At 36.3% G+C, this 12726-nt stretch overlaps 1 protein-coding gene across 1 annotated transcript in view; it reads left to right on the top strand.

The window, feature by feature from the left end:
• Positions 1-12726, top strand: part of LOC107684620 (rho GTPase-activating protein 42-like) — a 123510-nt gene that overhangs the window by 106932 nt on the left and 3852 nt on the right. The window contains exons 10-20 of the mRNA XM_016480919.1: positions 273-375; positions 631-781; positions 1631-1715; positions 1922-1980; positions 2095-2200; positions 2588-2747; positions 3616-3766; positions 7017-7406; positions 8718-8877; positions 12401-12463; positions 12612-12691. Coding sequence (XP_016336405.1) covers positions 273-375; positions 631-781; positions 1631-1715; positions 1922-1980; positions 2095-2200; positions 2588-2747; positions 3616-3766; positions 7017-7406; positions 8718-8877; positions 12401-12463; positions 12612-12691 — 1508 coding nt within the window. The remainder of the gene's footprint in view (positions 1-272; positions 376-630; positions 782-1630; positions 1716-1921; positions 1981-2094; positions 2201-2587; positions 2748-3615; positions 3767-7016; positions 7407-8717; positions 8878-12400; positions 12464-12611; positions 12692-12726) is intronic.

Raw genomic sequence — 12726 nt, 5'->3', positions numbered from 1 at the left:
CAACATTCTTCAAAATATCTTCTTTTACATTCCACAGAGGAAAGAAATCATACACATTTGGAATGACATCAGGATGAGTTAATAATGACACAATTTTCATTTCGGGGTGAATTGTATATGATGTGGCAACATTTCATTTGGGTCTAAATCCTTTACATGCTTCAGTTTCTCTAAACATATTCAAGCAAAGGTTCTATTCAGGAACTATATTAGGTAGATGAGTAAGATATTTCTAGAGCATGTCAGACTTTTAAGTGCTGCGTTGTCTTCAGGCATGGCATTATCACGCTACAAGCGCTGTCTGAGTCCAACAGGAGACTCTGGCTGGAAGCTATGGATGGCAAAGAGCCGGTGAGTCCTGAAGCTAATTTATTGCCTGATTTAATACAATCTTGACATAGTTGTCATCATTTGCTTCTGTGTAATTGTATAACAATTATAAAATATATTATTTAATTATAATATAAATATATTATTGGTTAATAATGTTTATATAGTCAAAAATTAAAAAGATTTAAAAAAAATGTCTTATTTCAGTTGGTAAAAGCTTTCTATGTGGTATAATAGGAAATATCTGACATCCGATGAAGTCATTCATACGTCCTTTGGTCTCTCTCTTTCAAAATTTAGGGTAATTATGCATGTGTGTTGTGTTTATATATTTGTGTATGTTCTGTATGTACTGTATATATTCTCCTCTCAGCAGGGCTCAACACTATGGGTTTGTACAGAGTCGGTGGAATAAACTCAAAAGTGCAGAAGCTCATGACCACAGTCTTCTGTAAGTTACTTCACTCTACACATCTAATGCCAGCCTCGAGAACTAGACAAATGTGTGTTTCAGATCGGGGTCGCAAAAATCGATCACTCTGGAGCAGTCCCCTCTTGCACAAACATTGTCAAATTAATTTATTTTGGAGCTTAACGTCACATCTGGTGGCTTTTAATCTTGTTCTGAAAGATCTCAACAAATGTCTGGATTTAGTCTGTAAACCTAAATCAAGTGTAACTTGACTTCACAGATTAACTTAAACTATAAACACCATGTCACCATGAAACAAACATTGACAATTCTTATTTTATGTATGGAATGTTACATAGTTTATTATAATATATACATAATCCTTTTAAATGTTCAAAAACATGATATTCCCCTCCCCTTCGCAAGGACATCTCGTTCCTGGATAGATAGATTCTCAAAACATAAATATAATGTTTTTTCATTATTTAATTTTTTTTAAGAAAATGAAAGAAATAAGACTATATTTTCAATAGGGAAAATAAGCATTGCACTCTGACACTTTATTGACAGTTATCTACATTTTCATCTCGAGTTGTTATTACTGTAATGCAAAAACCCCTCGTTATCTTTGCCATAGAAAATAGGGATAAATTAAATCCAATACATTTTTTAAAGGATAAATTATTTATAGTGGACTTAACTGTCATGAAAATTATGTTACAGTGTAAAAATCTTAATGATCCTAAAAATTACCTTCATTTTCTTGCAACTTTTTTTTTTTTTTTTTGGTTTGAAATATGACATTTTTGAATTAGCGGTTTTCCATGGGTCAGACATCTTTAATATCACTCCAGCATTTGCACATTTGTTCCTGGTTTTCTCTTACAGCACACAAAGCAGCATCAGACATGGATCTGGACCCAGATACCTGGGACAACAAAACCATCACCAGCGGCCTCAAGAATTACCTCAGGTTAGTGTGTTCCTCAGGTTTTGCTACATGTTACAGGCTGATGTTATTACTTATAATAGAGATTCAAAATGCTAGTGGGAGCTGTACATTCAGCAAGATTACACTGAAATAGAGTGTAACTTTCTCCATTTGAGAGAGTTGAAAGTAACCAAAAGCTTTTCTGAGAGAAGAGCTAACAAGATGTAATTCTCGTCTCTGTCCACCAGGTGTCTTTCTGAGCCTCTCATGACATACAAGCTCCACTCAGACTTCCTCTTGGCTGTCAGTAAGTTCTAAAGCTTTTGAATTACATGTTAAGCATTAAGACACTGAAAAGCTATAAATCTGTGTTGAGTTTGTGCTGATGGTGTGTTGATCTATTTGGTCTGTTTTCTTTCAGAATCTGATGATCAGAACTACAGAGTGTGTGCAGTTCACGCGCTGGTGTATAAACTGCCTGACAAAAACAAAGAGATGCTGGAGATATTAATCAAACATCTACTCAAGTATGACTGAACGTGGATTTATATTCATTTTTTTACTGTTGAAAGGAAAACTTTTCTCTCCCTAAACTCACTCTTAGTCTCAAGTAATATGTTGTAGATTTATTTAGAGCAAAATGTTGTAAATAAGATGGTTGGTCACTAGCATGTGTTGTGTTTTGGGTGCTGGCGTCTTCACAAGACTTCTTAACTAGCTTAACCAAGACCAAGACGTACTTGATCTGTGGGCTTCACCGCATAAAATTTGGTGGTAGCACTAACATAAGGTTGCATTTGTCCGGTCTTGTCCTGCATGTAATTTTACATTGGTGTCAGGTAGTTTTGTGGGGTAATTAAGTATTATTTGAAGTATGATATTGGTTCGAGGATTTGACTGACGTGTCTCTGCAGTGTGTCCACACACAGTGACAGTAACATGATGACCGTGTCCAATCTGGGAGTGATCTTTGGCCCTACGCTCATGCGCTCCCAGGAAGAAACTGTTGCTGCCATGATGAACATCAAATTCCAAAATATCGTGGTAGAAATTCTCATTGAACATTTTGAAAAGGCAAGATAATACACAACATACTCCTGTAAGAAATGATACATTCATACTGTATCTGTATCTGTATATGTCTATATAGACTAACTTTCAGAAGTGTTGGGGTTGGTAAGATTTTTTTATGTTTTTGAAAGAAGTCTCTTACACTACCAGTCAAATGTTATTTGAGCAGCAAATCATAATATTAGAATGATTTCTAAAGGATCATGTGTGGCACTGAAGACTGGAGTAATTATGCTAAAAAAATCAGCTTTGCAATCATAGGAATTAATTTACATTTTAAAATATATTCAAATAGAAAGCAGTTATTTTAAATAGTAAAGATATTTCACAATGTTACTGCTTTTGCTGTATTTTTCTGGTGAGCAGAAGAGAATTCTTTAAAAAACATTAAAAATCTTACTGTTCAAAAACTTTTGACTGGCAGTGTATGCTCACCAAGGCAGTATTTATTGTATCAAAAATACAGAAAAAAAGGTAATATTGTGAAATGTTATTACAATTTAAAATAATTGTTTTCTATTCTAATATATTTTAAAATGTAAATTATTCCTGTGATGCAAAGCTGAATTTTCAGCATCATTACTCCAGTCTTCAGTGTCACATGATCTTTCAGAAATCATTCTAATATGCTAATTTAGTGCTCAAGAAACATTTATTAGTATTATCAATGTTGAAAACGGTTATTTTTGTGACAACTGTGATGCATTCTTTTTTCCAGGATTCTTTGATGAATGAATTAAATCAAAGAATCTAAAGAGCAGCATTTGTTTGAAATAGAAATCTAGTATTTTCTGTCACTTTTAATCAATTTAATGCATCGTTGCTGAATAAAATAATAATAATTATTATTATTTTATTTTTGTCTTCACAGACATTTCATCAAGCGCCGGACCCTAATGTTCCCCTGCCACAGCCTCATTCTTGTCCAGGGTCTCGCAGGAGCAGAGCCATCTGTCTCTCATCTGGACCACGCAAACCCAAGAGCCTCTACACACCCTCAATGTGCCTGGCAGACGCGGACAGTGAGTCTCACACGACCAGTAACCCTCACATTTCACATTCACTGCTGAGAGTACATCTTCTGTGTTTTATGTTAGCGTAAGAAGTTCATTTTAATATTTTGAAACCAGTAAATTGAACATAATTAACACTAGGGCTGCCCTCGACTAAGGATTTTTTCTGTTCGACTAGTAGTCGTTCATTTGAAGCATTAGTCGACTAATCGAACGTTTATTAATAAACTATTTAAATCATTATAATGAGCCTTAAATTGCCTACATAGCCATAAGCGCTCAAGCACATGCATAAAGCTTGCCACAGTGCACCGGCAGAAGTAATGTGTCAGTGAAAAACAGTAAGGAGACTACAATAACATTTTAATTATTTGATAAACTACTGCTTTCTTTGTTCTCAGTTTAAGAGATGAACTCGGCGACACTGACTCATCATCTCCGCAGTAGTGATGCACCTTGTTTCATACGGATTCCATAATCTGAGAATATTTGTTTTCCATTTGAATTGGTTCACATGAAAGTAGACATTTCACTCTCTCTCTATATATTGTTAATGTCTGTAAGGCAAAGATATACACGGAGTTTCGCGCTCAAGTTCACAGACCGAGACAGACCTGTTTGCTTTCATTATTTTACAAAAGCGCGTTTTGTTGTTATTGTGAGTGCACACAAATTCGACTAGTAGTCGTTCATTTGAAGCATTAGTCGACAAATCGCACGTTTATTAATAAACTGTTTAAATCATTATAATGAGCCTTTAATTGCCTACATAGCCATAAGCGCTCAAGCACATGCATAAAGCTTGCCACAGTGCACCGGCAGAAGTAATGTGTCAGTGAAAAACAGTAAGGAGACTACAATAACATTTTAATTATTTGATAAACTACTGCTTTCTTTGTTCTCAGTTTAAGAGATGAACTCGGCGACACTGACTCATCATCTCCGCAGTAGTGATGCACCTTGTTTCATACGGATTCCATAATCTGAGAATATTTGTTTTCCATTTGAATTGGTTCACATGAAAGTAGACATTTCACTCTCTCTCTATATATTGTTAATGTCTGTAAGGCAAAGATATCAAGTTCACAGAGACCGAGACGGTAGAAAGTGCATCCTGTTTGCGTTCATTATTTTACAAAATCGTGTTTTGTTGTTATTGTGAGTGCACACAAATAAACGTAGAGTCTTTACAGATTTGAAAGATGTATTACTCTAATCTGAATGACCAAAAATGACAGTAGTAGAATGGAGTAGGCTATTTTAAGAGTAAGTAAGCGCACCGGCGCTATTACCGGCGCCTCCATCTGTCTACGCAGTGAGCGCGCTACTGTTTAGGTTCTACATTCCACACAGACACAATAGCGCACATTTCTCTAGGTTAACATTAGATCAAGCAGCCATGTAAAGTTGCTAATACTTACATATTTCAGATGATAAGCCATATTTGAGGTTGATGAATGATAGGCGACCGTTTGGATGTCCTGCCTGATGTACTGTATTACCATAGACTAGCCGTTAACGATCTGTCCGTGACTAACTGCGTGACTTCGCCTGTGGATTTATTTTTTTATGTGACTAAGCGACTAATAACAATTTGGTCGACCAAGACTCTTCTGGTCGACTCACTGCCGGACTGCAACCGTGTGCAGTGTGCACGCTTTATTAATCTGTTAACATGAGCGCGGAAAAAATACACACCACATTTACACTGCAAACGGAGTAATGTGAACCTGGCGTTATGTGTGTGTGCTGCGAGTGTGCATGAGCGCACGGACTCCAGGAAAGCGCGCAAGCGCTGAATGGTTAAACACTAGCTGATAAGCTATATTTGAGGTCGATGAATGATAGGCGACCGTTTGGATGTCCTGCCTGATGTACTGTATTACCATAGACTAGCCGTTAACGATCTGTCCGTGACTAACTGCGTGACTTCGCCTGTGGATTTATTTTTTTATGTGACTAAGCGACTAATAACAATTTGGTCGACCAAGACTCTTCTGGTCGACTAACGATTAGTCGACTATAGGGGGCAGCCCTAATTAACACATTCATTTACTTGAGTGGTGCTTGATAAGGCTTGAGAAAACAGGTAAGAAATCCCATGGACTCACATTAAAGAAAGTTCCCGAGCGGTGATATAGCCTACTACCCGGGACTCCCTCTTTATGTATTCAGATGTGATGTAATGATACAAAGCGAACGACTCGAAGTTGAACCACTTAAAAAAAACATTATTGCAAGTAGGGGTGCTCCGATCAGGATTTTTGAGGCCGATCGCCGATCACAGAAAGCAGTATCTGCCGATACCGATCACCGATACCGATATTTTTAAAGCCTTCTTTTTATAATTTATAACTATTTATAGTGATACTCCAATCAGGATTTTTAGACATTTATTCAGGGCCTGAATTTCATTTTTGAAAAAGGGGGGAATTCCCCTCTTAGGTGACTCTTGTGAGAGGGGAAGCAGCATGGACTGCTTTCACACAGGAGTCCGCTACTGATCCGTGACCGTTTACCACAAACACAACATTTATCCATTATTTTGATTTCAAATCCAAACATTGTCACTGAAAATGCTTTTTCAGCATTGCAACTTTATAAGTTATTTAATGAAGAAATATAGCATTATAATTATTTCACCCGCGCTGGACAGAGACTGAGACGGTGCCGCTGCATGTCATGCCAAACCTCTCGCAGCAGAGTCATCAGCTTGAGATCGTTTTTTGAGATCGGCCTTTTTAGAGACCGCCGATCAATCATCCCAAAGCGATTATCAGCCGGTAGTGATCGGTAGCCGATCAATCGGAGCACCCCTAATTGCAAGCATTCCGTTGTGAATCAGGCTAAGGCAAGGTTATAGTAAGTGTTAATCGATTTACGACTTACGCAATATGTAAAATAAGTTTTTTTTTTTTTACTGAACAATGTTTATTCTTATTATTTATCATCAGTGCCATCAAAGAGACTTCAACATTTGAGTCCAGTAATGAATGAAAATCATTCTATGCATAATTAAAGCTGCAGTGCGTACATTTTGCCTCTTTGTCGCCAAGGTAAGGAGATAGTTTTGAACACTGATTGGTTATGTACTTGCTCAATAATTGATTTTGGATCATTTTTAACCAAATCAAGTTACGGAATGCAGCTTTAATAGGCTCATGTATTTATTTTCACAAAATAGTGACTGTATTAAGAAATGTAATGAGTTTTCAGCTGTTATATGTCTTCACGGCACATGTTCTTACTCACCCTGCAGGTGACACGTTCAGCAGTAGTTCAGGCAGCACTCCAATCGGCAGCATGGACTCCCTCTCCTCCCACTCCTCAGAGCAGAACAGCTCCTCCAAAACCTGCTCCTCTCCACAGCCCAAAGACAAGCCCCCCTTCCCCGGCCTGCGACATACCCCTTCCTCCCTGTCCTCCAGCGAGCCGCAGGGCCTCACCTGCACCAGCAGTCCAGACTCCAGCTCCAGAGAGGACACGGGCCGTGTGGATTGGGAGGACTCCTGTAGGGTGAACTCAGCCTCAGCAGCTGCCAGGTCTTCACCAGCACCCACAAAGGCTCCTCACTCTGAAGTAGGAATCAAATCAGCACAGCTTAACCGCTCGAACGCCCCATCTCTAAGATCTTTACACATCACAGAAGGTAGGGGCCAAAAACATACGTTTCTGGTTAAAAGTTTAGAATAATTAAGATTTTTTTTTAAGAGAAGACTCTTTTGTTCATCAAGGCTACATTTATTTAATCAAAAATACAGTAAAAATGGTAATATTGTGAAATATTATTACTATTTTGAATAACTGTTTTCTGTTGTAATATGATTTAAAATGTAATTTATTTCTGTGATGGCAAAGCTGAATTTACTCCAGTCTTCAGTGTCACATGATCCTTCAGAAATCATTCTAATATGCTAATTTGCTGCTCATATATTATCATATATTATTGGTGCTCAATTATTAATCATGGTTCATATTAATATCAATGATAAAAACAGTTTTTGCTGCCTAATATTTTGTAGAAACCATGATACAGTTTTTCAGGATTCTTTGATGAATAGAACGTTCAAAAGAACAGCATTTATTTGAAACAGAAATGTTTTGTAACAATATAATTAACCCTTTAGGAGCCAGGTTATGACGTCATCAGGGGGCGGCCCTCTTGAATGTCATAATATCCATGAAATAATAGATAATGAATTGATGTTTGAACTTATTTGCATGTTTATTTTTTTTTTGTCTTTTTATCCTCATTCCGGTAGGGAATACAAATGAGATATTACACCATATTAGGAACTACAGTCTATTTGATTAAGTATGACGTCTTGTCGCAATTTTGCGACTTTGGCGCTTAGAGGGTTAAGCAACAAAAACCGTTTTCAACTTTGATAATAATATTAATTAAGCACCAAATCAGCATATTAGAATAATTTCACTGAAGACTGGAGTAATGATGCTGAAAATTCAGCTTTGCCATCACAGGAATAAATTAAATTTTTAAATGTATTAAAATAGAAAACTGTTTTTTTTATATCATAATAAGATTTCGCAATATTACTGTTATTATATTATAATGTATTTTGTGATCAAATAAATGCAGCCTTGCTGCGCATAAGAGACTTCTTAAAGATATATATAAATATATAAAAAAATATATATATATATAAATATATATGTGTATGTGTGTATATATATATATATATATAATCTGAATTATTCCTTCCCAATTTTGACCAGTAGTTTATGTGTATGTGTGTATATATATATATATATATATAATCTGAATTATTCCCAATTTTGACCAGTAGTTTTTTTTTTCTTTAAAAAACTGTATTCAAATTTATTTTCTCTATTATTTTATTTTATTTGTATTTATTAATTTATTTTACTTGGTTTAAAACCCCTAATCTACACAAAAGAAGCTAATTTACTTATTTTGTTCTTTTGTGTTTTTCTGGAGGTCGTAAGAGCTGTATGGTGTCTGTGCACAATCTAGCATGTGTGGAGCATAAAGACGGTACCAGATCCACCGCCTACCACGATCTGCCACCTAAAACGGTCCTGCGCCGAAAGCTGGACAACAGCAGCTCTACCAACGGCTATCAGAGACCAGGATCAGTGTAAGTGAAACTCTCTATCAGTAACCAACCCACTGATGCTGAAGCTGACATTTGATGAAAACCGAGCTCTGTCTGTTCCTCCAGCACTCATTCTCACATGAGAAGTCATCCAGTTTTCTTAGATGTTAGAAAAAATCTGGATATGTTGGGGGACCATGTCTACCCTGTGAGCCAATCAAAAGTTTATGGTTCAATGACAGATCCCAGTCTACATTTGAAGATGATGATGATGAAAACATTTTTTATTTTAAAACACGTCAAGTTCTTAGAAATGTAATCATTTGCATTATTGTTAAACGTGCTATATGTACTACTGTATATGTATCATGGAAGCCCATTTCCGCCATTGAATAAAAAATTGTAAAAAGTATTGTGATTTTTTTAATCTCGCAATTCTGACGTTTTTTCCTCTGAATTTTGCAATATAAACTCACAATTGTGAGTTATAAAGGCCAATTCTGAGGGAACAAAAATACAATTTTCTTACAATTGCGAGTTTGTATTTCAAAATTCTGAGTTTATAATTCACAATTGCATGTTATAAATTTAGAATTGCGGAAAAAAAACTTGCAAGAAACTTGCAATTCTGAGAAAAAGTTACAATTGTAAGTATATTTCTCAGAATTCTGAGTTTAGAATTCAAAATGACCTGTTATAAATTCAGAATTGCAGGGGGGGAAACTTGCGAGATAAGAACTCGCAATTCTGAGAAAGTCACAATTGCGAGTTTATCTCACAATACATTAACATTAACAATGAGCAGTACATTTTTTTACAGTATTTATTAATCTTTGTTAATGTTATCTAATCAAAAATATAACTGTTTATTGTTAGTCCATGTTAGCTCAGCTCTATTAAATAATATTAACAGATACAACTTTAGATTTGAATGATTTTTCACTTTAATAATGTAGCATTTTGCATTGTTAGTTAACCAAGGTTAATAAATGGAACCTAAAGTGTTAACCAGAATGGCTTTCTGATTACAATACAATAAACCTTTGAGGAAATTTATTTGGCAGGCAAAAGTAAAAAATACACTACTATTACTATTACTTCTATTACTAAATATACTACTATTAATATTACTACTACTAAAATATACTAGTTATAATTTAAAACCAAATAGCATTGACAGATTATGGCATGCTATTTAAGGTAGTGTGCCACCGTAAGAATTATATTATTTAATTAATTTATTTATTTTTATTTTATTTCGATCTCAGTGCAATTGATTTATTGTTCAGAAATAATAGAATTGATCATGTAAGATGTACATTTAAATTATTGTCAGCTTTTATTTGTGTCTGTCAGGTTTTAGAAAAACACTACATCATGAGGAATGTAAAAAACATTATTCAGTGTACATAGTGAGGAAACATTGTGCAGTATTTTATAGTGCAGTTGCTGGCTTGGAGAGGAAGTTGCTGAATGGAGATTGATGGCAATTGTTCTTTGTTGGCACGAGTTTTAATTACACCGCTGAAAGGGTTGATGTGACCTAGCACTAGTTTTGAAACACTCTTTCCAGGGAAGGATATATAATTTGACTGTCATGACAGAGAAGAAAAGGAACATTACAACTCACTTAAGAGGACTCGATTTAAAAACCCTTTTATTTGCTTATAAGCTGTATAGCTTCAAGTGTTAGCAACATGTTGATTTGAAAAATGTTTGGCCTGTGAATATGTACGTTACTTTAATACATCTGTATACAATGCTACGTGTCAATATATTGTTACGTTCCAAATTAGATTTCTAGGGGCAAAAGCGAAGTAACGTTTTAAAGTAAACATTTGAACCGTTCTCAGTCCAAGCACTCAGTACACAAAGTAAGATGCCAGTAAATGTATTTACAATAAACAAATGACATATATACAGTGTAAAAAGATCTAAGCAAACAATTTCAACATAAGAGAAGCATCTCTTCAGGAGTAGGTAAAGCCAAAATAACAAACAAAAGATTACTATCTGTAAGAAGGAAATCTAGCTTACCTCTAAGGATAAAAATAAATACCAATAAACAACAGAATTCTTACCTGACTTCCTAACTAGCAAAAACAGGAGAAAATGAGGACAAAAGAAAATGGCACCCAACTCCCTACTGCTCCAGCACTGAGTTATATTAACAATTGTCCTGGCTATTCCAAGCTCTATCATTGCAGTCAGCGGGTGTTGCAGTTGAACCGTCCACAAGTCGTCAAATAACGTGCGTGCAGCCATAATAAAACGTGTCTCGTATGGCTCCATGGATGAATAAAGGTCTCCTGTAGCGAATCCATGCGTTTTTGTAAGAAAGATATCCATATTTCAAATGTAATAAACACTTTTCTCTCACTTCCGGTATCTGTCATACACTGAAGCAGTTCCGGCTAATGACGCAGCACGTATGCGCAGCGCGCACCTCTGAGATATGATAGTCTCGCGAGTTTGTTTATAGGAGCAAAGAAAGCAAAGTTTCCTTACTTTAGCAAAGGAAAACCAGTCTCTTCTTGGTTTATATCGAAATCCTCCGACATTTTTCTTTGTTTTTTTTTGTTCTCTCTCTGCATTCGTTACCAATCACGCAACGCCGTCGTCATACGTCATCCGCCGGAACTGCTTCCGTGTATGACAGTCAGCGGAAGTGAGAGAAAAGTGTTTATTACGTTTGAAAAATTGAGATTTTTCTTACAAAAACACATGGATTCGCTACAGGAGGCCTTTATTCATCCACGGAGCCATACGAGACACGTTTTATTATGGCTGCACGCACGTTATTTGACGACTTGTGGACGGTTCAACTGCAACACCCGCTGACTGCAATGATAGAGCTTGGAATAGCCAGGACAATTTTTTATATAACTCTGACAGGATTCGTCTGAAAGAAGAAAGTCATATACACCTAGGATGCCTTGAGGGTGAGTAAAACACAGGCTAATTTTCATTTTTGGGTGAACTAACCCATTAAGTTTGGTTTTAAATTTAGGCTTAATAACATAAAACTGCACACTACAGCCATAACACCCATATTAAGCTTAAAACACACCAACAAGAGCAACACTCTGGGATTGGCAACGTCTCAACACACTCATGCTCTTGTGAGAAGGAACATCTCACTGGCTCACTCTCTTGATCTTCTTAAATACTGGTTCCTCTTGACATTGACGAGGAGCAGCTGGTATGTCCAATCACCTAGATTAGGACAGGGAGGAGCACAGAAAATAGGACAAAATATACAACAAAAACTACAACTCCCAGAAGGCCGTTGGGTCCACTGGCAGCATATCATGAAAGACACACACCATGATAATAAAACACAAATTCATACGTCCTGGGACGTAACAATAATACTTACTGTCTAAATTTACCAGTAATGAATGCAGACTTTTGGCTCACACCAAAGTTTTTTACTGTATATGTGAGGTCAAATTGTGGCTACCTGCTTTAGCTGAAAATGGTTTGTTTATTCAGCCTAATTCTGGTGACGTCAAATCATGAAGTTGACACTCACCCTGACATTTGGCATGGTTCTGTGTTCCAGGGTGGCTGCCAGAGCGCTGCTTTTTGAGAACCCATCAGCTGTAAAACCTCCTCCCTTGGGAAGGTAACAGTGGACATGGCCCATAAAGACATTACTGTTTCAGATATATTTGATGGCAATTGTCATAACAAAAATAAAACCAACAAATTCTGATTTAAAACAGTGTATGAGCACATACATAAATGTTATCATTTCTGATTATCATCCACAGAGATGCCAAAGCCATATATTCATGTGAAGCTGAACACAGCAATGAGCTGAGCTTCCCACAGGGGGCTCACTTCTCCAACGGTGAGTCTATCTATCTATCTATCTATCTATCTATC

Source organism: Sinocyclocheilus anshuiensis, unplaced genomic scaffold (assembly GCF_001515605.1).
Source record: "Sinocyclocheilus anshuiensis isolate Anshui unplaced genomic scaffold, SAMN03320099.WGS_v1.1 scaffold41, whole genome shotgun sequence".
Classification (NCBI taxonomy): Eukaryota; Metazoa; Chordata; class Actinopteri; order Cypriniformes; family Cyprinidae; genus Sinocyclocheilus; species Sinocyclocheilus anshuiensis.
The sequence above is the reverse complement of the archived record's forward strand: the minus strand, read 5'-3'. Positions and strand labels throughout refer to the sequence as shown.